Source organism: Prionailurus bengalensis, chromosome A2 (assembly GCF_016509475.1).
Source record: "Prionailurus bengalensis isolate Pbe53 chromosome A2, Fcat_Pben_1.1_paternal_pri, whole genome shotgun sequence".
In the NCBI taxonomy this organism is placed as follows: domain Eukaryota; kingdom Metazoa; phylum Chordata; class Mammalia; order Carnivora; family Felidae; genus Prionailurus; species Prionailurus bengalensis.
Genome location: NC_057348.1, coordinates 154,611,301 through 154,634,785, shown reverse-complemented (window position 1 = coordinate 154,634,785; position 23,485 = coordinate 154,611,301). Strand labels below are relative to the sequence as shown.

Here is a 23,485-nt window from a genome sequence, read left to right as displayed (position 1 = left end):
TACAAGGTTGTTGCAAAGTTTGAATGTAGTAATCCGAGTACAGACTTAGTTGATACTCAGTAAATGTTGAGTGATTCTGCGGCCTCTTTGAACAGTTTGCATCTTCCCTACCAAATCTAGGTAGTATGCATGCTGGGGACTTGAGCTACCAGAATCCGGTTAGCTCAGTGGGGGAAACCCAGGAGCTGTATGGCCCACTCCAGGCCGGTAACTTCACTCTGCTCTGGGCCACAGACCACCACGCGTCCATCCCCAAGCATTTGCCCGGCTAATACCAGCCTGGGCTAATGGCATCCCCGACTAGGGAGTGTTCAGGGCGGGCACAAAGCACAGTGCGATCCCGTTGTAGAGAAAACAGCTCAGACCCGCTTCCACCCCATAGACCACATCTGTGGGAGCTCTGAGGCACAGTCCTTCCTCTCCTGGCTGGACACCTCAAGGGGAGGAAGAAGGGGTTTATGGAGAGGTAGCCCTTCCTTCGCAGCAGGAGCTTCCATGAGTGCATCAGGCACCTCAGGGCACGGGTGACAGTTTCAGCCTCATGGCCTGACTTAAGGCCCTGAGGACCTAGGCTGGAAGCTGGAAGCTGGAAGCTGGAAGCTGGAAGCGTGGTCTTTCTTTATGTTCCTGTCCTGAGTGCTGAGTTCAGGTTCAGAAGGGAGAAGGGTGAGGTAGAGATTAGGGATGATGAATTCAGATGTGGAGATACTCAAGTTTAGAAGCCTAGAGAGGAAAAACCTGGGGAAACACCCAAAGCCCAGAAAGAGGGAGAGAAAGAGGAAGAGAGAGCTACAAGCAAAGACACAGGCAGTTGTCTGAGAAGGGGAAGTGGCCAGGGGCCAGCATTGCACCCAGCTCGTCAAACCTCAGAGGGTGCCTGTGTGCCTGTGTTTGCAATCCTTTGCTGAATGATACTTCTGTAAAATACAACAAAAAGGAATTGCCAGAGAAATGAAATGAAAAAGACAACAATATACAAGCCTCAGTTGTCTTTTAAAAATTTGTTCTGTCAAATTGCTTTAAAATTTTCTAAGCACAGGGGCACCTGGCTGGTTCAGTCTGTAGAGTATGAGATTTTTGATCTTGGGATCCTGAGTTCGAGCCCCACGTTGGGTGTAGAAATTACATTTAAAGCAAAGAGAAAAATGACTTTTAAAAAGTTTTTAAATGCCTATTCTCAATTATTGTACCTATGTCATTGGCACACCAGCCCTGGCCCAAGGATTGCACTTTGAGCACCACAGCCTTATGCTATAGAAACTAACAGGTGTCACATAAAGAAATGCCCCAGAAAGTGATTAGGTTTTACCAGAAACTCAGTAGTGACCCTCAGGGGGCAGCTTCAGAAAAGGGATGCTTACAGAGGCCAGGTTGAGAAGATAAAGAAGGAAAACCTGTGAATTCAGGTAAACTGATCGACAGCCTCAGCTCCTCCCTCCTCCACCTGCCCCCAACCCCCACCAGCTTAAAACCCTTGGCAAGGAAGGTGAGAAATCCGCAGAGCTGCAAGGGTCCTTGCTTCCAATGAAAGTTTTTCTAGAGGAAACCCCTATGTGTTTAAAGAGGGAAAGGAGCTAGTGGAGAGGGAAAGATTTAAAATGTAGCAAATCCCCAAAGCTTGGAAAGCAGGCACATGGCATCTGCCTGGCTCTGCTGTCTCCTCCCACCGCACTCACCACCTTGTTCCCTACAATCCAGCCTTGCCCAGCGTCTGTGTGCCTTTCCCACAAATGCACCGAGTTCTCCGCTGCCGCAGGACCTTCACAGGTGCCCTTTCCTCTTCTTGGACCACTCTTCCCCGCCCCCCCCCCCCGCCCCAACTGAGGTCTTTCTTTGTATCCTTAGGTCTCAGCTTTAATGAGTGACTTTGTCAGCCTCCCCTGATGCATCCCCAATCTACGTCAAGTCCTCCTTGATAGTCTCACTTGTGACACCCTGTTCTTTTCCATCACTGACCTTAACACAGGTTATTATTATTCGATGTATTTGTGCATGCTCTGCTTGAACGCCTGTCTTCCTCCCTGGAATGTAAGCTCTCTGAGGCAGGGACTCTGATTCTTTTAGTCACTCCTTATTTATGGAACCCTGAGCACAGTGCCTCTCACATAGTTCATGTTCAACATAAAACATTTGCTACGTAAGTAATTATAGCACTGCACGGTAATAGTAACAGCTAACACTTGTTGCATGTTTGCTAGGTGCTAAGGACTTTACAGACTTTCTCTTTTCTATTCTTTGGGCAATCCTATGAGATAATTCCTGTTTTTCAAGTCAGGAGGAAGAGTTTCAGCCCAGTTAAGTAGTTCATCCCAGGTTAAAAGGCTTGTGAACAATGCATCTGGGATCTGTGTACGGATCTGTTTAATCTTAGAGCCACCAGGGGGCACCTTCCCCAGGGGCAGAGAGAGATTGGAAGCATGGGTAAGAAGCAAAGACATATACTTCTACGTAGTCAGCCACCGTTTACATCAAGCATGTGCAGGACGCTGTGCTAGACACGGGTGCCCAGAGTAAGGAGCCGTGACTCCTGGGCCATGGGAGGCTTGTGACCATCCTATACCAGGAGGAGTGAAGGGCTAGGACCAAGTCAAGGCCAGCTGGGGAGTGTGCCCTCAGGAGTGTGGGTGGACTAAATTCCATTCAAGGAAGGCCCGAGTGTGTTCAGTGCGAGTTCCTCACAAGTCCCCTGGACGGACAAGATGAGCCTCGAGAGCCTGAGTGGACAGGGCTGTTCTGGTCCAACTGGTGGGAAGTTGTGTTTTACTTTGGAGAAGGAGAAGGAAAGAGGAGAAAAAAGGGAAAGGTGGAATGAACCGGTGAGGTGCTGATATTTTGTATGTTCCACAGTATGGTCTACCTCCTGACCTTCCTAATGTTCAGTAAAGCTAAAGAAATCATAGAAACTCAAGGTGAGCCACTGTGTATGTTGGGGGTGGGGGCTGGACTTTGCATTAGGTCAACACCAGCAGGACAGGGACAGCTCCTGTGGAAGTAGGGGGTGTGGTGAGGGTGATGGCCATTTATTTATCATCCTTACTGATCATCCTTACCACATTTGCACAAATCTCTGCAGGGGGAGTGCGGGAGGGAGTTGGGGGTGTCTCAGCTGGCCTCCGGGTTTCATTCTGATAATAACCACTTGAGTGAAAGAAGTGCGAAGGGGGCCCAGGCCTCTGGTCCACTCTGAACTGGCCATCACTGCTCCTTTCCGATTATTAATGTATGCTCTGTAAACATTGCAGAATATTTAAAAAGTCCAGAAAGTAAAAGTGAAAAGAAGCCATGAGCCATTCCTTAGCCCTAAGATATAGCTGTATATTTCACTTCCTTCACTTCTTTTCTATGTATATGTGTGCTTACAAAGTTGGGGTTGTATTTTATATGTACTTGACTCCCTTTACTCAGCGTAACAGCATAAACATTCTTTCAGATAAAAGCCACACCTCTTATGTAAGGATTTTCATACCTTCTTACAAGAAACAGAGTTGATTTCATTAATAGAAATCTTTGCAGGAAGAAAATTTGGGGGCATATAATCTCTGGACCAGCCTAATTGATTTGAGTTCTCGTTTTTTGGTTTTTTTCTCCCATCTTGTACAAACCAGAAAGTCCTATGAGTTTGAAGACTTATTGCAATCTTCCTCTGAGAACAGCAGAGTGGACTGGTACGCACAGACTAAGTTGGGGCTCACACGCACTTTATCAGAGGAGAACGTCTACGAGGACATTCTAGGTAAGAGGCCCACATACCTGTGTATGAGTCCGGGTCTGTCTCTGGCAAGGGGGAGAGGAAATGGGGCTGACCCCTTGAAACACAGACACACACACACTCTCTCTCTTTCTCTCTCTCTCTCTCTCTCTCTCTCTCTCTCTCTCTCTCTCTCTCTCTCACACACACACACACACACACACACAGAGTCTCGAAGAAATACATGTACTCAGATGAACAAGAGAGCAGGTAGGGGCATGGCAGAGTGGCCCACGGAGGGACATATGAGAGAAAGTGGGACCGGAGAGGAAAGAGGAAGGACTGGTGCTGAATGGCCATGGAGGCAGCATGTTGCAGTGGGAAACACTGGAGACCTGGGGTCTGAATAGCTGTGATTGAATCTCTGCTCTGCTCCTGATCAGCTGTATAACAGTGAGTGGGGGACTTCACTTTTCTGAACATCGTTCTCTCATCTGTATAATAAAGACGATGACAGTTACATTGTAGGGCTGAGGATTGGAGAAAATGGAATGGAAAGTACCTGGTTTGTAACAGATGCTCAGTAAATTTAGGGATTACAGAATGAAGGAAAACTAAGGCCACCACGCTCTTCCTGAATCTGTAGGAATGTGACAGTAACAGGGCATCAAAATTCAGACTAAAATGAATGTCAACTATTTTTAAAAGTAGCTTTGGCCTAAGTTCTTTTAAATTCTAAAGTGGAGCTCAGATTCACCAAGTTTGTTTACATTTCTTTATTTTTTAATGTTTATATTTTATTTTGGATTTCATTTGCTAATATTTTATTTAAGAATTTTTTTTTTAATTTATATCCAAGTTAGCGTGTAGTGAAATAATGATTTCAGGAGTAGAATCCAGTGGTTCATCCTCTACATTTAATACCCAGTGCTCATCCCAACAATGTTTATTTATTTTTGAGAAAATAGCAGGGGAGGGGCAGAGAGAAAGGGAGACATAGGATCCGAAGTGGACCCTCTGCTGACAGCAGCGAGCCGGATGTGGGGCTCGAACTCCTGAGCCATGAGATCGTGACCTGAGCCAAAGTCAGACATGTAACCAACCAAGCCACCCAGGCACCTCTGTTTGCATTTAAATTAGTGAGTTAAAAAGGAAAATAAAATCAATAAATTAGTGAGTTCAGTAGCCTTCAGGGAATATCACAGTTTTCAGGGAAGTGTGAGCTCAGCCCACCGTCTGCATGTTGGGGTCAAGGGTGGGAGTGGGGGAAGAAAGGAGCTGGTAAGAGGGAGAAACCCGTACGTGGCCACATGCAAGGGATCGGTAGGGCAGATACACATATACATACGTGAATGGAATCATCAATACCAGAACAAACTCCACAGTAGGAGGAAACACGAGACTTGAGGCAGAATAGATATTTAGCTGAGCTATGAATTTCACCATAGACTGTTTGAATTATAGCATCCAAGTTTGGGAGATGGGTTGCTGCCAAAGCAGTAGGCTTCCCAGGTCTGAAGCGGGTATGAGGTCTGGACTTCTTTTAACAGTGTGTACCTAACAGAGAAGTTCTCAGTTACAGAGAACAGAAGACCCAGCTGAAATAACAAGGGAGTTTGTTGGTTCATGTGACCAGAACTGGCCTATTCTCCCTTGTTTCCTCCCCCCGACCCCACATTTTATAAAGTAGGCTCTGCACCCAGTGTGGGGCTTGAACTCACAATCCTGAGATCGACAACTGCCCACTCCACTGACTGAGCCAGCCAGGCGCCCCTCTTCTCCCTTGTTATCACTCGGGCTAGCTCCATTCTCGGCGGGTTTCCTATGGTCTTCACGATGGCTGCCGTCAGCTCCCTGGAATCTGTAACTTCCCTTTGGGAAGGAGAGCCCATATTCTGCACCCAACAAAAATGCCGAGGTTCATGCTGAGGAGACTGGTTTAGGTCCCTTTTTCACCTTCATAGCCCAGGAATGCCATGCACTGGTTGGCATAAGCTTGGGATGTGAGCCCTTCCCTGAACTGGACACTGAGGCGGAGACTGGGGATGCTCACATTGACTGATGCTCTGAATTTGGAATGGAGTTAACTCCATATATCTAAGAAGGGGGACACAGGGAGTCACTCCGGCGAAAACCAGGGTCCAAGAGGAAGGGGGTGAATGGATAGCAAGACATCAGACATCCCCACCAGGAGAGGCCGAGACGTTGGGTGGCTCTCTGATAAGGAAAACTTCCGTAACGTTCCCAGTTCCTGACTTGTTGCCTTTGACCACAGATCCACCAATGAAGGAAAACCCTTATGAGGACGTGGAGTTGCACGGTCGCTGCCTGGGGAAGAAGTGTGTCTTGAACTTCCCTGGTTCTCCCACCTCTTCCATTGCTGACACACCCTCCAAGGTATGAGCCCCCCGGGGAGTGGTGCAGGGAGAGGGGTCCCCAGCACCCCCAGCATGGTGGCCTCGAGCAGCCTCGAGCTGTGGGTTACACCGGAGTGCCAGGCCTCCCTCACCTCTGGGTTCCTGGATTTGCCTATCAGCTGCCTGCCTGCTCTAGTTCTGCCTCTAGTTGTCCTGGAAACCCTCTGCTCAACCAAACATCCTAAAATAACATTTTAGTTTCTGGGTCAGAAACCTCCCCAAACTGGGTAAGTAAGATAGCACATCCGTATTATACAACTGTAAGGAAGAGTAGCCTGACCTAAAACAAAGTCTAAAATATAAGACTGAAAGTTCTGGTACAGAAACAGTACCTTTATAGCATGCCACCATCTGTGAGGTTTTAAATAGAAAAATATACATACATGGAAACTCAAATATGTTTTTGTATGTAGAGGAATATCCCTGTAGGGAGCCTAAGAGTGAGTGGGTAGATCTGTGGAGTTGCCTGAATGTGAGTACCTGGAGGGCAAGGTGGAAAACTGACTTTTTTTTTTTTTTTTTTTTTTTTTTTTTTACTGAATATCCTTTTGAACCTTTTGAAATTTTGTACTAGGTACACATAGATAATATAACTATACTCATGTGAATGATAACTTCAACTCATTGCCAAGAGGATTGAATTTATATTCCTTAGCTTGGCATTAAATAATCCTTCATAATTGATCCCTGGGCATCCATTATTACCTAATTTCCTACACTTCCTACATACAAAAGCTCCCGTCTAGCAAAAGCATACAAATTGCCCCTCTGATACTCTAGGCCCAGATTGACAGACCTTTTCTGTAAAGGACCAGAGGGTAAATATATGAACTCTGTTGTGACTACTCAGTGCTGCATTTTAGTGAAAAGCAGCTGTAGACAATATGCAAACAGATGGATGTGCTGTATGTCAATAAAACTTTATTACAGACACCAAATTTTAATTTTACATACTTTTCACATGTCGTGAAATATTACTTATTTTCCAACCATTTAAAAAATGTAAAAACCATTCTTAGCTCGTGGGCTGTATAGAAACAGGTGGTGGGCCAGATGTGGCCCAGAGGCCACATTTGCCCACCCCTGTGTTAGGTCATTTTTATATCTGCTCTTGGCTCTTGTCTTTCTCTCCCCATCCTTTACAACCCAGATCAATCCTGCCTCCTTCAAGAAGTTTCTAGGCCATTTCAGCCACTGGAACTTCTTCCCCTCTTACTCATTGGGCTAAAGTGTTCATTTTACACCAAATTGTGTATACGGCATTATGATATCTCTGACGTTGATGATTTAAAATCTGATTTAAGTCATGTAATGTATCTTAAAAACCTCCCCAGCTAAATTATGAATTCCTGAAGTTCCTCAATATTCTCTTTCTTTGTGTCCGCCATTAGTGGTTGTTCTACAGTGTGTAATTGATGAAGAAATTAAGTAAGGGAAGGCCAAATCCAGGCCCCGGGTGTCAGTTTCAGTCCCATTGCAGGATCTATTTCCAGCCTAAGAAAAGAAGCCATCTTCCTCTCTGGGCTCCATGCATTTGCTGGCAGGTGGGGGGTCCGCACACGAGGCATGCCTTTTGTGCTCAGTGGTCACACAGGGAATCTCTCTGCCACCAGTCTTCCTGAAGAGAGTTGAAGGTAGACTCCACCATGAGGGGTGGATCTTACCTAACCAAGCCGATTACTGTAATTCTTGCCGAAGCCAGTTAACTGCTCTTTTTCTCCTCCTATGGAAGAGTGTTGTCATGAATAATCCAGCACAAGAGATAATTAGCAGAGTTTTCCTACTTCCCTTTGAAATGTGTTTTCAGTAGATATAGATGCCTTCGACATTTAGGAAATCCTTCATTTCCCACAGTGGATAAGTCTGGCTTAAAAGAAGGAAGGCTTTCTCACAACCCAGGGTGCCCTTTCGTGTCCCACCTGGCTCTCCCCTGCTCTCCTCTTCACGCAGGGAATGCACCGCCTGCCCCTTAGGAGCAATGAACAACATCTGCCCCAAGCAACTCTGCAGTTAGAGCTGGGGGCTCCTCCCTGATGCCAGGAAATAAGGACTTAACGGCCCTCTTCTTCCCCTTCCTGCCAGCCAGAGAAAACCTAGGTCCTGTGTCACCAGAGCAGCTAAACACAGTAGGTAACCACCTCCACAAGCCTATCCCTGTCTCCAGTTGCCCAGGGTATGTGTCTGATTGCCGCCGTTCCTGCCAGCTGCTTTCAGCCTTTGCACGTCATCCGCAGGACTCTGTGTCCACGCTCATTCCTCCGCTCTCCCACATCTGGGTATCCGGTTTGTGCCCATTCTGGGAGACAGCTGGAGACTTCACCACTTCCTCCGTTTTAACTCATCAAATATTCATGGAGCATCTGCCGCATCTGGGCTGCACCTGGGACCTTAGAACTGGCGGAAGCAGTCCCTTTGTGGCGACCTCCTCTGTCAGCCTCAGAAAGATCCTGTGACAGCTTCTGGGATTCTCACTTAGTGAGACCGTGCCTGGACCCAGCACAGGGGTAAGGGTCAGCTGGACAGACAGAAAGGAGCAGATGTGCAGATGCTAATGCTTATAGACACACAATGCAAGCTCTTGAGCCGGGGCTACTTTCTTTTCTTGCTATGTGTTACCTCCATCCCCACACCTGGAATAGCACAGTAAATGGAATAGGAACTAATTTTGATAACAAAGGAAATCGAGGCTAACGTGAGACATTCTTTTTTATGTACTGACTCGTAAGACCTAAGGGAAAAAACATGTCACTAAGTAGCATTCTCTGGTTGCCTGGGGAGCCCACCCACACCATCTCCCACACCAAAAAATCCTGTATCACGTAGCTGTAGCTACAGAGAGGCAGTATCTGGTCGAGTGTGCAAGTTCTAGAGTCTGTCTCCATTCAGAACTTGCTAGCTGAGTGACTTTGGGCAAATGATCTCATCTACACGGATCAGTTTGTCACTGATAAAATAGGAATGATAATAGTATTCTCCTCGTAGGGATTTTATGAAGAGTAATCAAATTAATCCTTGTAAATACTTAGGCTAAGTAGCTACTATTTATGTGCGTTTGGTAATTATATAGAATTGTGCTTTTCAGTATGTGTTCTTTTTTAAAAAAAAAAACTTCATTTCCGGGGCGCCTGGGTGGCGCAGTCGGTTAAGCGTCCGACTTCAGCCAGGTCACGATCTCGCGGTCCGTGAGTTCGAGCCCGCGTCAGGCTCTGGGCGGATGGCTCGGAGCCTGGAGCCTGTTTCCGATTCTGTGTCTCCCTCTCTCTCTGCCCCTCTCCCGTTCATGCTCTCTCTCTGCCCCAAAAATAAATAAACGTTGAAAAAAAAAATTTAATAAAAAAAAAAAAACTTCATTTCCTAAAAACAGAACATTCTCATCACAAAAAAAGTTTTTGGCGGGGGGGCGGGGGGGGGGGTTGCGCGCCTGGGTGGCTCAATCAGTTGCGCACCCGACTTCAGCTCAGGTCATGATCTCATAGTTCATGAGTTCAGACCTCACGCTGGGCTCTGTGCTGACAGCTCAGCCTGGAGCCTGCTTTGGATTTCGTGTCTCCCTCTCTCTCTGCCCTCTGCCCATCGTGCTCTCTCTTTCTCAAAAATAAATAAGCATTAAAAAAAATTTTTTTAATTTTTTTTGAGAGAAAGAGAGAGAGAGAGAGGGTGCAAGTGAGCAAGGGGCAGAGAGAGAGAGAGAGAGAATATCCCAGGAGGGGCAGAGGAGGAGATGGGTGTGGGTGTGGGTGAGGGAGACAGTGAGAAGCAGGGCTCACCTGAAGCTGGGCTCACGTTTTACCCTAAGCTGAGCTTGAGCTCATGAACCTGAGATCATGACCTGAGCCGAAGTCAGATTAATGACTGAGCCATCCAAAATTTTCTTAAATACTGAAAAGTGTAATGAAGAATATAAAACTCATCCATAATCGGGAATTTTTATTTTTCTTTAATAGATTGTTAGCGTGTGTGTGTGTGTGTGTGTGTGTGTGTACATAAAAAAGATTTGGGATGATGTCTATATACTGTTGCTGGCCTTTATCCTGAGTATTTCCCCACATCATTAATTTCCTTTTAAAAACAATGTTTGTTGTCTGCCTGGCATTCCATTGTTTAAATTTTTTTTTTTTCAACGTTTATTTATTTTTGGGACAGAGAGAGACAGAGCATGAACGGGGGAGGGGCAGAGAGAGAGGGAGACACAGAATCGGAAACAGGCTCCAGGCTCTGAGCCATCAGCCCAGAGCCCGACGCGGGGCTCGAACTCACGGACCGCGAGATCGTGACCTGGCTGAAGTCGGACGCTTAACCGACTGCGCCACCCAGGCGCCCTGGCATTCCATTGTTTAAATGTAATGTCATCACTTTGTATAATGTCCCAATTGTTAAAATATGCGTGTTTGCTTTCCTATGTACTTCTGTGTGTGTATATTTAAGGAAGTGTTTATGCATTCATGGAAGGATATGCACCTGTGGGTATACATGAGCTAACGGACATGTTTGTGAGAATGACATCTAAGTCCTTAGAGGAGGCCTCTATAAAAGAGACCAGGAATGAGGTTAAGTTAGGTTAGGAAGAGATGGGATATTTGGTATCAAGGGCCCTTTCAGTCTTCTTACATCACTGTCTTCTGAGGCAGTAAGAGAGGGACAAGAGAGGACAGGAAGGAGTTAAGCCACCAGCCACCATTCGCAGACAAGAAGGGTGAATGAGCCCTGGCTTGAGTCCAGGTCAGCTCCCTTTAGGGAGGCATGCAGTTTCCTTGCCACCCCTCTTCCCCACCAAGAAGTCCCCCGGCCAGGGCCCATCACACTTGGTCCCCCAAAATAACTCATGAAGTTTCCACAGAGAGTTCTTGCCTGCTTTTCTTTTTTGGACACCACAGATCTTTTGCTAGGTCCATTCTGTGTGCCTCTGCAACAGCTGGGCCCCTCCCTAGAGGTTATTCCATAGACACAATGGAATTAGGCATATTACCATCAGAGCACATTGGTGTGAGGCTTTCTTTCTTTCTTTCTAAGTTTATTTTGAGAGAGAGAGCAAGCAGGGGGAGACAGAGAGAAGAGAGAGAGAGAATCCCAAGCAGGCTCCACACTGTCAGCCCAGAGCCAAACACAGGGCAGAGTCTCAAACTCACAAACCACAAGACCATGACCCACGCCAAGCCGAAATCGAGAGTCAAACGCCCAACTGACTGAACCATCCACACGCCCCGAGTGAGGCTTTCTGATCAAAAGCGGGAATCTTATCTGGGCCACAGCCTGATATAATCACCCCTGGGGTCCTATAGTATCTATTCTTTTATACTATCGTTCAGGTTTGACCAACTTCTGCTGGTTGACTGATTTTGTAAATAAAGTTTTTCTGTAACAGCCACGCTCATTCATGCACATATTTGGTATGACTGCTTTTGCACTGCGGTGGCAGAGTCTAGTAGTCGTGACAAAGCCTAAAATATTTACCGTCTGGCCTTTAAGAAAAGGCTTGCCACCCCCTGCTAAGTCCAAGAGTCATACCCTTACCTTCAAAAGCCTTCCACAGATGATTTGATGTCCTCATTGGTGTGTGATCTCTCCCATCTCTTTGGCTGTACTCGCTCTAAGCCATGAAGACTCTCTCTGGTCTAATTTGCTCTTCCTCACCGCTATGCCTCTTCTCAGATTGTGCTATCTACTTGAAAACGCTCTACCCCAGAGCCCACTAGGTCCTCTTCTCAGTTAAGTAGCAGCTGAAACTCCACCCCCTCATGAAAGCTCCCTGGACATTTGGGGGCTGATTCTGGGTGCTCTGGAGGGCACACCGGGGCCCCTTTCCCTGGCAGTGTCACCACGGGGAGATGCTGTCACCACGGGGAGATGCAGCCCACGCAGCCTCCCCCAGGTCTCTTGACACCCTTTAGAGAGTTGCGTACCATGTTCTGATTCCGTTCTGTTTTCTTTCTTCTCAGACTTCCTTATCGGTCAAATCTTTGAACAAACACTCTCACACCTAAAAGTCTAATAAAAACAGATGCCTGCTTTTTGCCAACAATGTGATACGTGATTCTAATACAGGGAAAGAATTGGGGCCATTTTCTTGGATTTCACTGCAGATGGAATTTGGTCTCTAAGAAAGCTTCTAGCTATTCCTTCTTTATGTGCTGGTTTAATTATGAAGATGTGCATAGTGAGCAAACCACACTGGCTTTTTCTGCTCAGGGCTTGTGGTGCTAAGCGATTGATTGCTGCCTATAGACTCGTGATACAAACATTTCAGCAGGCCACTTGGGAAGACTAGGAGTCTTTATTCTTAGAAATCTTCAAAAAGAAAAGGTTCTGAGTTATTGTTACATACTATGTGGAACTAAACAAGAATAGAGAAATCGATGGAACAAAATAAGATGATTCTGTAAGAGTTTAAGATACAATAAATGTGGCCTTGTAATCTGATAGGAAAAGAAAGACTTATTTATCAAATGGAATAGAGATAAGGTAGCTTTGGGGGAAAAAAATCACTTTAGACTAACATGCAATAAAATAAATGACTGATGGATTAATAAATAAAATATGTTAAGGGGCACCTGGGTGGCTCAGTCAGTTGAGTGTCTGACTTCAGCCCAGGTCACAATCTTGCAGTTTATGAGTTCGAGCCCCACATCAGGCTTGCTGGTCTCAATGCATAGCCTACTTCAGATCATCTGTCCCCCTCTCTCTGTCCCTCCCTCACTCGCGTTTTCTCTCTCAAAAATAAAACATTAAAAAAATATGTTCGAAATAAGCTAAGAAAATCCACAAGAAAATGGAATTAAATATGTATTAAACCTCTAAAAATATATAGACTTTCTAGGCAAAGAGAGGCAAGATGTAAATCATTCACAAAGGAAAAGATGAACAGATTTTCATATACGAAGATTTCACATGATCTTAAAAAAAACATGGAAAAAACACACAACAAAACTGACAAATAGTTCATATCTGCTCTACATAAAGAGTTCTTCCAAATTAATAAGAAAAATACTAGGAACTCAAAAGATAAATAGGCAACATAAACAATATACTAAAGAAAAAAGCAGTTAGCATATTAAAGTATGAAAAAATGAGAAAAACTATAGTGTATCAGGTATTTTGCTAGGTACTTTATATACCTTTAGCCCATCAAATGCATTAACTCATTAATTCATTTTTAAAAAGAGACTTTGCAGCTATAATTATAATACTGTGTGCATCCTGGAAGTACCTTTAGAAAGAAGATAGTCCAAGTAGTTTTTAAATTTTATTAGTATCTCTTATTTCAGTGTTAATATATTCGTATGGCTTAAACTTTGAGGAGTATTAAAGGTGTACAGTGAAAAGTCTTCCTCTGGCCCCTGGCCCTCCATCTCTGTCCCCCAGAAGAACCACTGTTAGTTTCTGATGTGTCCTTCAGAACTCTCCTCTGCATACACCAGCAGGGTAGCTCCTTAAAACACACACACATCAGCATGTTATGCTAACTGTTCTACACTTTGCTTTTCATGCTTTAACAACAGACATCCGGGGCGTCTGGGTGGCTCAGTCAGTTGAGCGTCCAACTTCAGCTCAGGTCATGATCTCAAGCCCCACGTCAGGCTCTGTGCTGACAGCTCAAAGCCTGGAACGTGCTTCGTGGATTCTGTGTCTCCCTCTCTCTCTGCCCCTCCCCCGCTCGTACTCTGTCTCTGTCTCCCCAAAATAAGTAAAACATTAAAAAAATATATATATATATACATCTGAGAGAACTTTCCATATGAGTACATTAAGAAGATTTTTCTTACACATGCATCGTATTCCATTCTGTAGATGTACCAGATTTTATTTGACCAGCTTCTGCTGATGGACATCGTTTCCAGTATGTTGTGTACTTGTATTTTACAAGCCATCTCACAGGGTACAATACGGTTTGCACAGTATAGCTTGCCTCGTACAGTATAACTTTGCCCAGGTCTGGGTATATGGGTAGGGCCCATTCCTGGAGATGGAATTACTGGGTGAAGCAGCATGTGCATTTGTAATTTCGTTGACACTGCTCCATCGCCCTCCATAGAATTATACCATTTTCTAGTCCCATCAGCAGTGTACCAAAGTATGAAAGGGACTCACCAATAACTCCGGTGAGTTACCAAATTTATCTTCGCTAATCTTAGAGGGAAAAATGTCTCCTTGATGGAGTTTTCATTTTCTTTTCTCTTGTGAGTAAAGCTAAGAATCATTTTCCATATCTAAGCATCATTGTCTTTCTTTATTTTATAAATTTTCCATCCCTATCTTTTTGCCTGTTTGCCTTTTCATTAATTTATGTGTTACAAAAATGAGTTCTAGAGGGAATTAATTTTAACCGACTGGGCCACCCAGGCACCGCTAGGGGAGTTAATTTTATTTATTTAAAAAAAATTTTTTTTTTAACGTTTATTTATTTTTGAGACAGAGAGAGACAGAGCATGAACGGGGTAGGGTCAGAGAGAGGGAGACACAGAATCTGAAATAGGCTCCAGGCTCTGAGCTGTCAGCACAGAGCCCGACGCGGGGCTCGAACTCACGGACCGCGAGATCATGACCTGAGCCGAAGTCAGACGCTTAACCGACTGAGCCACCCAGGCGCCCCTAGGGGAGTTAATTTTAAATCAGTACAAGATGGCAGAGGGGGACCAGACAGCATGGACCAGGGCCTGTGGAGCCCACAGACCAGCAACCCAACACCAGGGTTAACCACATCTCTTCCGCAACCTTCCTAATACATATTTAAAAATTGGTGGTATATAAAAAAGAAAAAGAAGATCTGTAAGTTGCAGGGTTTTTGGTTTTGGGGTTTTTTGCTTTTTTACCTTTGACCTTAAAGCAGCTCATTTTTAGAGATAAGACCCCCGAGGCTTAGGAAGTGAAGCTCCTTGTATAGGAGGTCCTCAGCTTACCAGTGGGCAGGGGTCAAAACCAGGCTTAGGTCTTCTGACTCCCAGTCCGGTGGGTGTTAGTTGGCTGAGCTCGTAGAGGTAAGAGAGCCAGGGTACTCCCGCTTGTCTAAAAGGAGACTGGATTGGGTGTGCGTCCTTTGTCATCTTCATGCAGACAGACTGAGCCTACCCTGGGAACAGAGACCAGCTTTCCCTCTCCATCTCATGGTCTGTATCACTGGCACCCCCAGCCATCTCCCAGTTAGTCCCTTTGTATTTATTTGCTCTTCTTTTCTCCTTTCCCCTCCCAGCAGTCATTGTCCAAACCTGCTTTTTTCCGGCAAAATTCAGAGAGAAGGAACTTCAAACTGCTGGACACTAGGAAGCTGAGTCGGGATGGATATGGGTCCCCTTCCAAAATCAGTCCCCCCTCCACCCCCAGCAGCCCTGATGACACTTTCTTTAACCTTGGAGATCCGCAGAATGGCAGGAAGAAGAGAAAGATACCCAAGGTAAGGCTTGCAGCAAACTTCGTGTGCAGATAGGTCCCCTTTCCTGCAAAGGAGGGTTGCAGAGGAATCTGGGCAGAGAACTGAACACTGGGCCGTCTTCTGCCTGCCTCATCACAGGCCAGGCAGCAGGCTGGAGTGTCTGAGCCTTTGTCATGATAGTTACTGTGGTCCTGTAGCCTTCCTCTTAGCCCTTCCTCTCCCAGCCTCAGCTCTGCTTGTGATTCCACACGACATTTCCAATGCCCCTCCTCCAAGGGCCTCAAAAAGCGAGCTCCGTTCCTTGTGCTGTGACTCAGACTTTGGTGAACACCAGCTACAGAGGTGGCATCGTGTGAAGCCTGTGCTCTGGGCCAGCACTTGTCAAAAATATCTTTCCTGGCTCTTTTCTTTGAGAGAGAGAGAGAGAGAGAGAGAGAGAGAGAGAACCCGAGCAGGGGAGAAGCAGAGGGAGATAATCCCCAATAGGCTCCATGCCCAGCGCAAGCCCAGTGCTGGGTTCAGTCTCACAACCGTGAGATCATGACCTGAGCCGAAATCAAGAGTCACGCTTCACTGACTGAGCCACCCAGGTGCCCCTTTGCTGCCTCTTTTCAACCAGAAAGGTAAAACATCAAAGGATGTTTCACCTTTCCTCAGCTCCAGCCCTGCTGTGCTGGTCCCTCTTCACTGGCCACTTGGGTACCAACTTCCTATGAGAACTTTTAGAGCAGGAACTCCTCATTTCAGAATACATGGATGGATGGATGGGATTTAGAAGTCATGAAACCAACAATATCATGTAAAATTTTGTGTGGAGAGTTTTGGGCGGATAGATGGAAGAGGGAGAAGATGGTCTATAGGTTTCATCAGATTTCTCAAAGTGATGCATTGACCTGAAAGTCATGGGACATTTACAAGCTGGTTTCTCCTGACAGTTTGGTTAATCAGTATTTTGAGCCATAATTTCACCCCTACCACACCCGTTCCCAACATTCTCATTCAAGTGAAGTGAAGTCACCTTGACAATCAGAGTGCGTTCTGAAGAGTAAGGGCAGCCAGTAAGTTGAGGTGATTGAGAAAAGACTAAAACCCACAGCCTGGTAGGAGGGGGTTGTAGGTGGAACAGGGGAGAAGACATCTTGCTGACAGAGGGCAACTGGAGGGGCCAGGGTGGAGCCAGGCCTCCTCCTTCTTCTGCTCTCCTTGTTGGGCCTTGTCCTGCCCAGAGTGTGGTGCAGGTTGCATACTGATTATTTGATGTTTGCTGAATGAGCTCCACTAACACAGGGACCCAGTCTCTTTCAGCACAGACTCACTCCCGGGCGTCCCGTCGACTGCCTTCCACAGTCACTGTCCTGTGCTATCGTGATAGCTGCTCCGGGGCCCCCAAAGTGTGGCATCTCTGGGCCCTCCCTTAACTCCCCTTCTGCTTTTTCTGGGACTGTTCACAGGCCTCTGAAATATCAAAATCCTACATTTGCAGAATAATTAAAAGTGACCATTCACATCTGTACTGACAGCCTTACCATTATTTTAACAAATGAAACAGAGATAGTCAAATGAATTACGTGTTGGGTTAAAAGAGCTTTAACACAACTCTAAGTTTGAGTACATGATTTTCTTACCAAGCATTTAACCTCTGTCCTCTACCCCTGTCCTTTTACCCATCACCCCTCCATGTACTATTTTAATATCTTTTATTTAATTATTAGAAAAAAATTGTTTTAAATTTTTTTTTTGTTTTTAATGTTTATTTTTGAGAGAGAGCGTGAGCGGGCAAGAGGTAGAGAGAGAGGGAGACACAGAATCCAAAGCAGGCTCCAGGCCCCGAGCTGTTAGCACAGAGCCCGACGTGAGGCTCCAACCCACTAACTGCGAGATCATGACCCGAGCCAAAGTCGGACGCTTAACCGACTGAGCCACCCAGGCGCCCATTTTTTTAATTTGAGAAAGAGAACACAAGTCGGGGAGAGGAGTAGAGGGAGAGGGAGAATCCTAAGCAGGCCCCATGCTCAGTGCAGAGCCCTTTGTGGGGCTCAATACCACAACCCTGGGACCAAGACCTGAGCTGAAATCAAGAGTCAGACACTCAACCGACTGAGCCACCCAGGCGCTTCTAATATTTTTTAAAGGTTTTTTGAGACTGAGGGAAAGAGAATGCATGTGCGCATCTTATGAAAGTAGAGGTGGAGGGAAAGCAGGGCTAGTGCTGCCGCTGTGTATGTGTTTAATTTGCAAATGCAGCAGTTCGTTCCATGTTAAGATACTGCCTGAAATGGAAGTGTCACCGGCACTTACACAGTGCACAGGCACTTGGCCTGCCCCTCCCCCACTCATGCTCTGTCTCCCTCTCCCTCAAAAAAAAAACATTAAAAAAATAAAATAGTACATTCACACTGTTATACAACCATCACCACCATCCATCTACAGAACTTTCCATCTCCCCAAATAGAAACTCTGTACCTGTGAAACACTAACTCCCCATTCCACCCTCCCCCCCAGCCTCTGGCAACCACTGTTCTTCTGCTTTCTGTCTGTACAAATTAGCCTATTCTAGGAACCTTACGTAAGTAGAATCTTACAATCTTTATCCTTTTGTGACTGACTTATTTCACTTAGCATAACATCCTCAAGTTTCATTTATGTTCGAGCATGTGCCCAAACTCCCTTCCTTTTGAAGGCTGAATAATATTCCATTGTACGTACCACATTTGGTTTATTCATTCATCCCTTGATCGACATTTGGATGTTTTCACTTCCTGGCTATTGTGAATAATACTAGCATCTCATTTATGCATTGTCTTATTCCATAGGAAATGGGGCTAGCATTAATATTCCAGTGGTTAGAACATGTGTGAAAACCAGCAAGTGCCATTTCATGGGTCTGAGCTCTGAAGCAAATGGCTGCTTCATAAGAACAAATATAAATAAGCCACACTGCAGGGATTAGGCGGTGAAGGCAGAGACCTCATTCAGGTTCAAGGCAAAGCCAGGACAGGGTTAGGAATGAGGAATTCACCAAGAGAGCTGTCAAGGCCAGTGTTGGGCCACCTCGCAGGACCCAGAGTGTGCAGGTGTGCAAAGATGTGGCAGGGCAGTGTCCTAACAGTGTGCAGAGCTGAGGGGCCGGGGCCCAGGCCCGCCACAAGGAGACCTGGAGAATGAGCCACCTTCCTCCATTGGTGGTCCAGCACTCCAGCTTGTGGAGAGGAGCTGCTGAGCTGCGTCAGGGAGTGGGACAGAGGGACGGAGGGCAGAGATGGGGATTGGCAACAGCTAACCCACTGTGCCCACCTGCATGCCCATCACCCAGTTCATCATAGCACATCCTCTCTCCAGTTCTTCCAGTGCAAAAAAGAATATAAAACTTTTCAAGGCAGCTTATAAACACATCTTCCCTTTAAAATCACCAGTTGGGGCAGGGGGGGTGGCGCCTGGGTGGCTCAGTCGGTTGACCGTCCGACTTCAACTCAGGTCATGATCTCATGGTTCGTGAGTTCAAGCCCCGCATGGGGCTCTGTGCTGACAGCTCAGAGCCTGGAATCTGTTTCAGATTCTGTGTCTCCCTCTCTCTCTGGCCCTTCCCCTCTTAAGCTCTCTCTCTCTCTCTCTCTCTCTCTCTCTCTCAAAAATAAATAAACATTAAAAAAAATTTTTTTAATAAACACAAAATAAAATAAAATCACCAGTTGGGGAGTACCGAGCCAACTCAGTCAGAAGAACGTGTGGCTCTTGATCTCAGGGTAATGTGTTCAAGCCCCAGGTTGGGTGTAGAGATTACTAGGGAAAATAAACTTAAAAAAAATAATAAATTCACCAGTTGGTTTGCCTTGACTATACACAGGTAGACTTCCCTTCCTCGCAACCAGGTAGAGCCCAGGAGGCTTCCACTGGTGAAATTTGCAGGTGCCGTAAAGCCTGGTGGGAAGCGACCCAGGGCTTCAGTCGCCCGATGGGTCTGCTAGAGTCAGCCTGGAAAATGTGCTGCTCAGTAGTGGTGCCTGCCGAGCGGTAAGAGAGATCATGGAAGGCCTTACAAGTGTGGATGAGCATTCCTCCGCAGGAAGGGTGGTATGCGGGGTGCAGGGCATGGCTATGCAGCCCTGAGCTAGAACTCGAAAACTGCTGTAATCCCTGCCCGCTTGCTGCCCACAGCTGCTCACACAGTCTTTGGCGTGCTTCCTACAAAACGGGCCCTGCCCGGGAAGCTTTTTATTTTTGCTGTCTCTTCCCTTTTCTTCCCCCACCACTGCCCCCCACCCCGGGGGGCACAAAGACTGCTCCCAAATCACAGTGACATCGCAGTATCGAAGGGGGAGCGACTGTCGCACAATTAGCCAATGAAATTGCCTCCCTGTGTCTCAGCTGGATGTGTTAGTATATTCAGACCTCCCCTGTTCATACATCAGGGAGGCTGGCGGCCTCCTTTACTGTCCTCGACAGTCCTGTTCCTGTCTGGTAGAAAGGAGTAATTGAGAGATGCCAGCGGGCCCGTGGAAAGCAGCCCCTCCCTCCTCCTTTCCCGGCCTTCCGTCATCCTGGAAGAGAATGAGCAGCAAAGGAATCCCAGCTGCACATGGAGAGGAAGCCACTAACACTGGCTTTTCTTCTCCCGGTGTCTGGCAGTTGGTATTGCGAATCAATGCCATTTACGAGGCCCGGAGAGGAAAGAAACGTGTGAAGAGGCTGTCCCAGTCAACAGAGAGCAACTCAGGAAAAGGTATGACCCCCTGCCACCATCACTCGCATCAATCTGAAAACAGATTCTTCCTAAAAGAGGCTTCCTGTGGTTCAGAGCTGGCTCACCAAAGATGAGAACAAGTCAGCCCTTTGTAAGAATCTCCTGTTGTCCACGGGACAGCGAGGACCCAGGAAAGACCTCAGCCTGGTGGCCTGTCCCGTGGTCCTTTGACTGTTCACCCATCAAGTCAGCCCAGTGCCGCATGCTCTGAGCTCACCATGGGAGCAGTTCTCTTTGCTTAGCACACATACAAGGAGCCAGTCTCTTTGGCTGTATTGTTTTGATATAGGTACCATCTGAACTAGAGCCGCATTCACGTGGAAGTACATTTAGTTGGACAAAGATATAGTTTGTCCATGACATTTAAATTGACAAAAAGAAAATAGCCCCTCTGAAGTAGAAATCTTGGATTTACGTGACTGCATGGAAAAAGTTTCCTGTGTTAGAAAAACTCACACACGCAATTTTATTCTACTGCCGTTTTTTGTTTGTTTGTTGTTTTTCTGTCCAGTGACAGATGAGAACAGTGAGTCTGACAGCGACACCGAGGAGAAACTGAAAGGTGAGAAGAGCAGGTGGTGTGCAGGGCGCATGCAGATGGCTGTGGCGTTTCCTGCTTAACATGGGAGACAGGACAGAGTGTCCTCGCACAAGCTGGTTGGGAAAGGCATGAATGTGAGGGGACAGGGGACCCACAGGGTTTCTCAGGGGCCGGTCAGTCCTGAGCATGACCAGGTAGGACCTGTTCGGTCACTGAGCCTGTGGCTCCAGAGATCCAGGGTGGATACCACTGCAGTGGCCCCCATTCCTATGCCTTTCCGTTATCGGTGTTTTCCACTGCTGGCCTGGGACTCCAGGCACCTGGGCTCTTGTCCCACTCCCATGAAAGTTGCTGTAAGATCAGGAGGAAATCACTTAAGATCTCAGGGCCTCTATTCCTCGTCTTCCAAATGAAGTCACTGAAGTCATTGGTCTCTGTAGATCTAAATTCATTGACTTCGGTGTAGGCTTTAGTGAGTTTTCCACAATTTCTCAGACCCGGGGTGGAGGGAAGCCAAAGAAAGCCATAGCCCAGGGCTGCTGAGGGAGGTGATGGGGACCGGTCTGCTTGGCATCCCTGCCTCATTCACCTCTCATGCCCACCTGCTCCCCGGCCCACCTCAAGAATGAAGCAAGTCCGTTTCCATCACATAGAATGATGGCAGGAGGGAAGGTGGGTGGGAGCTCTGAGTTAGTCATGTCTCTGCCTGTTCTGTCACACAGATGTTCACAAAGTTCCCCGCTCCAAAAGCCTTGTGGTCTGGATTGTGTCACATCCCACAAACTGGAAGATGAAGGGAATAAGTGAGGGGAGGAGTCAGCGTCCCCCACCCCATCTGACAGAGGGACGCAAAGATTACTCAAACCACTGCACCAAGTCCACACAACAGACCCATGGCTGAGCAGAGCCCCCGCGTCCCGGGCTTCCGCGCCCCCCATGAGCCGGGTGGCCTATCCAGTGTGGCTCGCCCTGAAGTTGGCAGGGACCCCAAACAAAGGGCTCTGAGCTAATTTGTTAAATGCGGGAACACTTTTTTAGGATTGGAAGGAACACACAGGCTGTCACAGCCCCGTGCAGTGCCTCGTTGGGAAGACAGTGGCACGCTGGCACTCACTGTCCCTGTCCCCCTAGCTCACAGTCAGCGCCTGGTCAATGTGAAGTCACGCCTGAAGCAGGCTCCGAGATACCCATCCCTTGACCGGGAGCTCATGGAGTACCAGCAGAGGCAGCTGTTCGAGTACTTTGTGGTCGTGTCACTGCATAAGAAGCAGGCCGGGGCTGCGTATGTGCCAGAACTCACCCAGCAGTTCCCTCTCAAGGTATGGGCCCGGCCTCTGTGGCCTGCCAGGGGACTGTGGCATTCTTGCCAACTTCGTGCTGGTATTCGTGGTTTCCGGGAGGTGTGGGAGTCTGAGGAGCGCTTGGTGTCTGGAATCTTGAACGCGGGTCGTAACTAGGGTATATCAAATGCAAAAAGCTGCTGCTGGAGAACTTGGGAGGTCCCAAGAGGTGGGAGATTCAGAGACTCACAAGTATGGACAAAAACACTGACTCACTTCCTGTGGTCACTGTGCTGTCCCTACCAGCTTCTTCGTCCTCCCTGTCTCCCTATGCAGCCACATCTCTCCCCAGGCTATCCTAGAAGCCTCTTTCCCATCAGCCACACGACTGTCCCCTGGGAGTGTGTGTTTGCTGAACATCTGTGCGTGTGCTGTGCACCTCTGGGTGTGCACCAGGTGTGCTAGGATCCCGTTCTAAGTCTAACATGGTTCGCGGCTGTGTGGATGTGGCTTTACCATACATTAAATCAGGTACCCAAAATGCACTGGCACTCAATAAAGCCTAAAATAGCATGGCCAATTATATATATATATATATATATATATATATATATATATATATATATCTTATATCTACTATATATATTATTGTTATATCTATATCTATATATATTGTTATATATATCTATATATAGAGATATATAGATATGTTATATATATATCTATCTATATATAGATATGTTATATATATCTATATATATATCAATATATATATTGTTATATATCTATATATATCTATATATATTGTTATATAACTATATATATGTATACATATATTGTTATATATCGATATATATATATATATATATATATATATATATTGTTCTTAGTCTTTGACATCACTATTAAATGGGTTCCACCACATTTCAATTCAGTCTACCCAGAATTTACTGAGACCCTATTACATTCAAGCTGTTTTCTGCTTGGCCCTACTGTTATAAAGATGAGCAGAATATGTTTTCCGTCCTTAAGGAGCTTACACTCTGACAGGAGGTCATAAGATAAGCACACAAAGACTCATGAGGCAGAATGTGACACTGTACGTGGCCTTCAGACAATGAAGGTGTTCAGAGACAGGAAGAGGGGAGGGAGGATGTGTCCTGGTCCCCTGAGGGCCTCCTTCTGCTGCCACTGCCCAAGCATAATCCCAGCATCTATGCTGGGCCAGCTTCCTTCTGTCCTGTCCACTGTGGTCCAGTGCAGTAATCAGGTCCTTGGAGTTTAGGACGGAAACCAGGTATCACTGAAGGAAATCATGGGCGCCGGCCCTCCGGACTGGCTCTGTTCACCTGCGTCCAGCTGACCTCCAGGGATGGTGTCCAGAAAACCCCAAAGCTATGAGTATGCCCACATTTCGTTGAGGCCCACACGGAGCAAGCACCCAGGCACAGAGG

General features: G+C 46.6%; 1 protein-coding gene across 3 annotated transcripts in view; it reads left to right on the top strand.

The window, feature by feature from the left end:
* DENND2A (DENN domain containing 2A) overlaps positions 1-23,485 on the top strand; it is a 105,144-nt gene that overhangs the window by 43,171 nt on the left and 38,488 nt on the right. Inside the window, exons 4-9 of one of the 3 annotated variants that reach the window (XM_043589715.1) lie at positions 3,606-3,733; positions 5,964-6,085; positions 15,293-15,490; positions 20,096-20,189; positions 20,722-20,772; positions 21,883-22,070. In XM_043589715.1, coding sequence (XP_043445650.1) covers positions 3,606-3,733; positions 5,964-6,085; positions 15,293-15,490; positions 20,096-20,189; positions 20,722-20,772; positions 21,883-22,070 — 781 coding nt within the window. Of the gene's footprint in view, positions 1-3,605; positions 3,734-5,963; positions 6,086-15,289; positions 15,491-20,095; positions 20,190-20,721; positions 20,773-21,882; positions 22,071-23,485 lie in introns of all 3 variants that reach the window. The other 2 variants (XM_043589714.1, XM_043589716.1) reach the window with 2 other exon arrangements.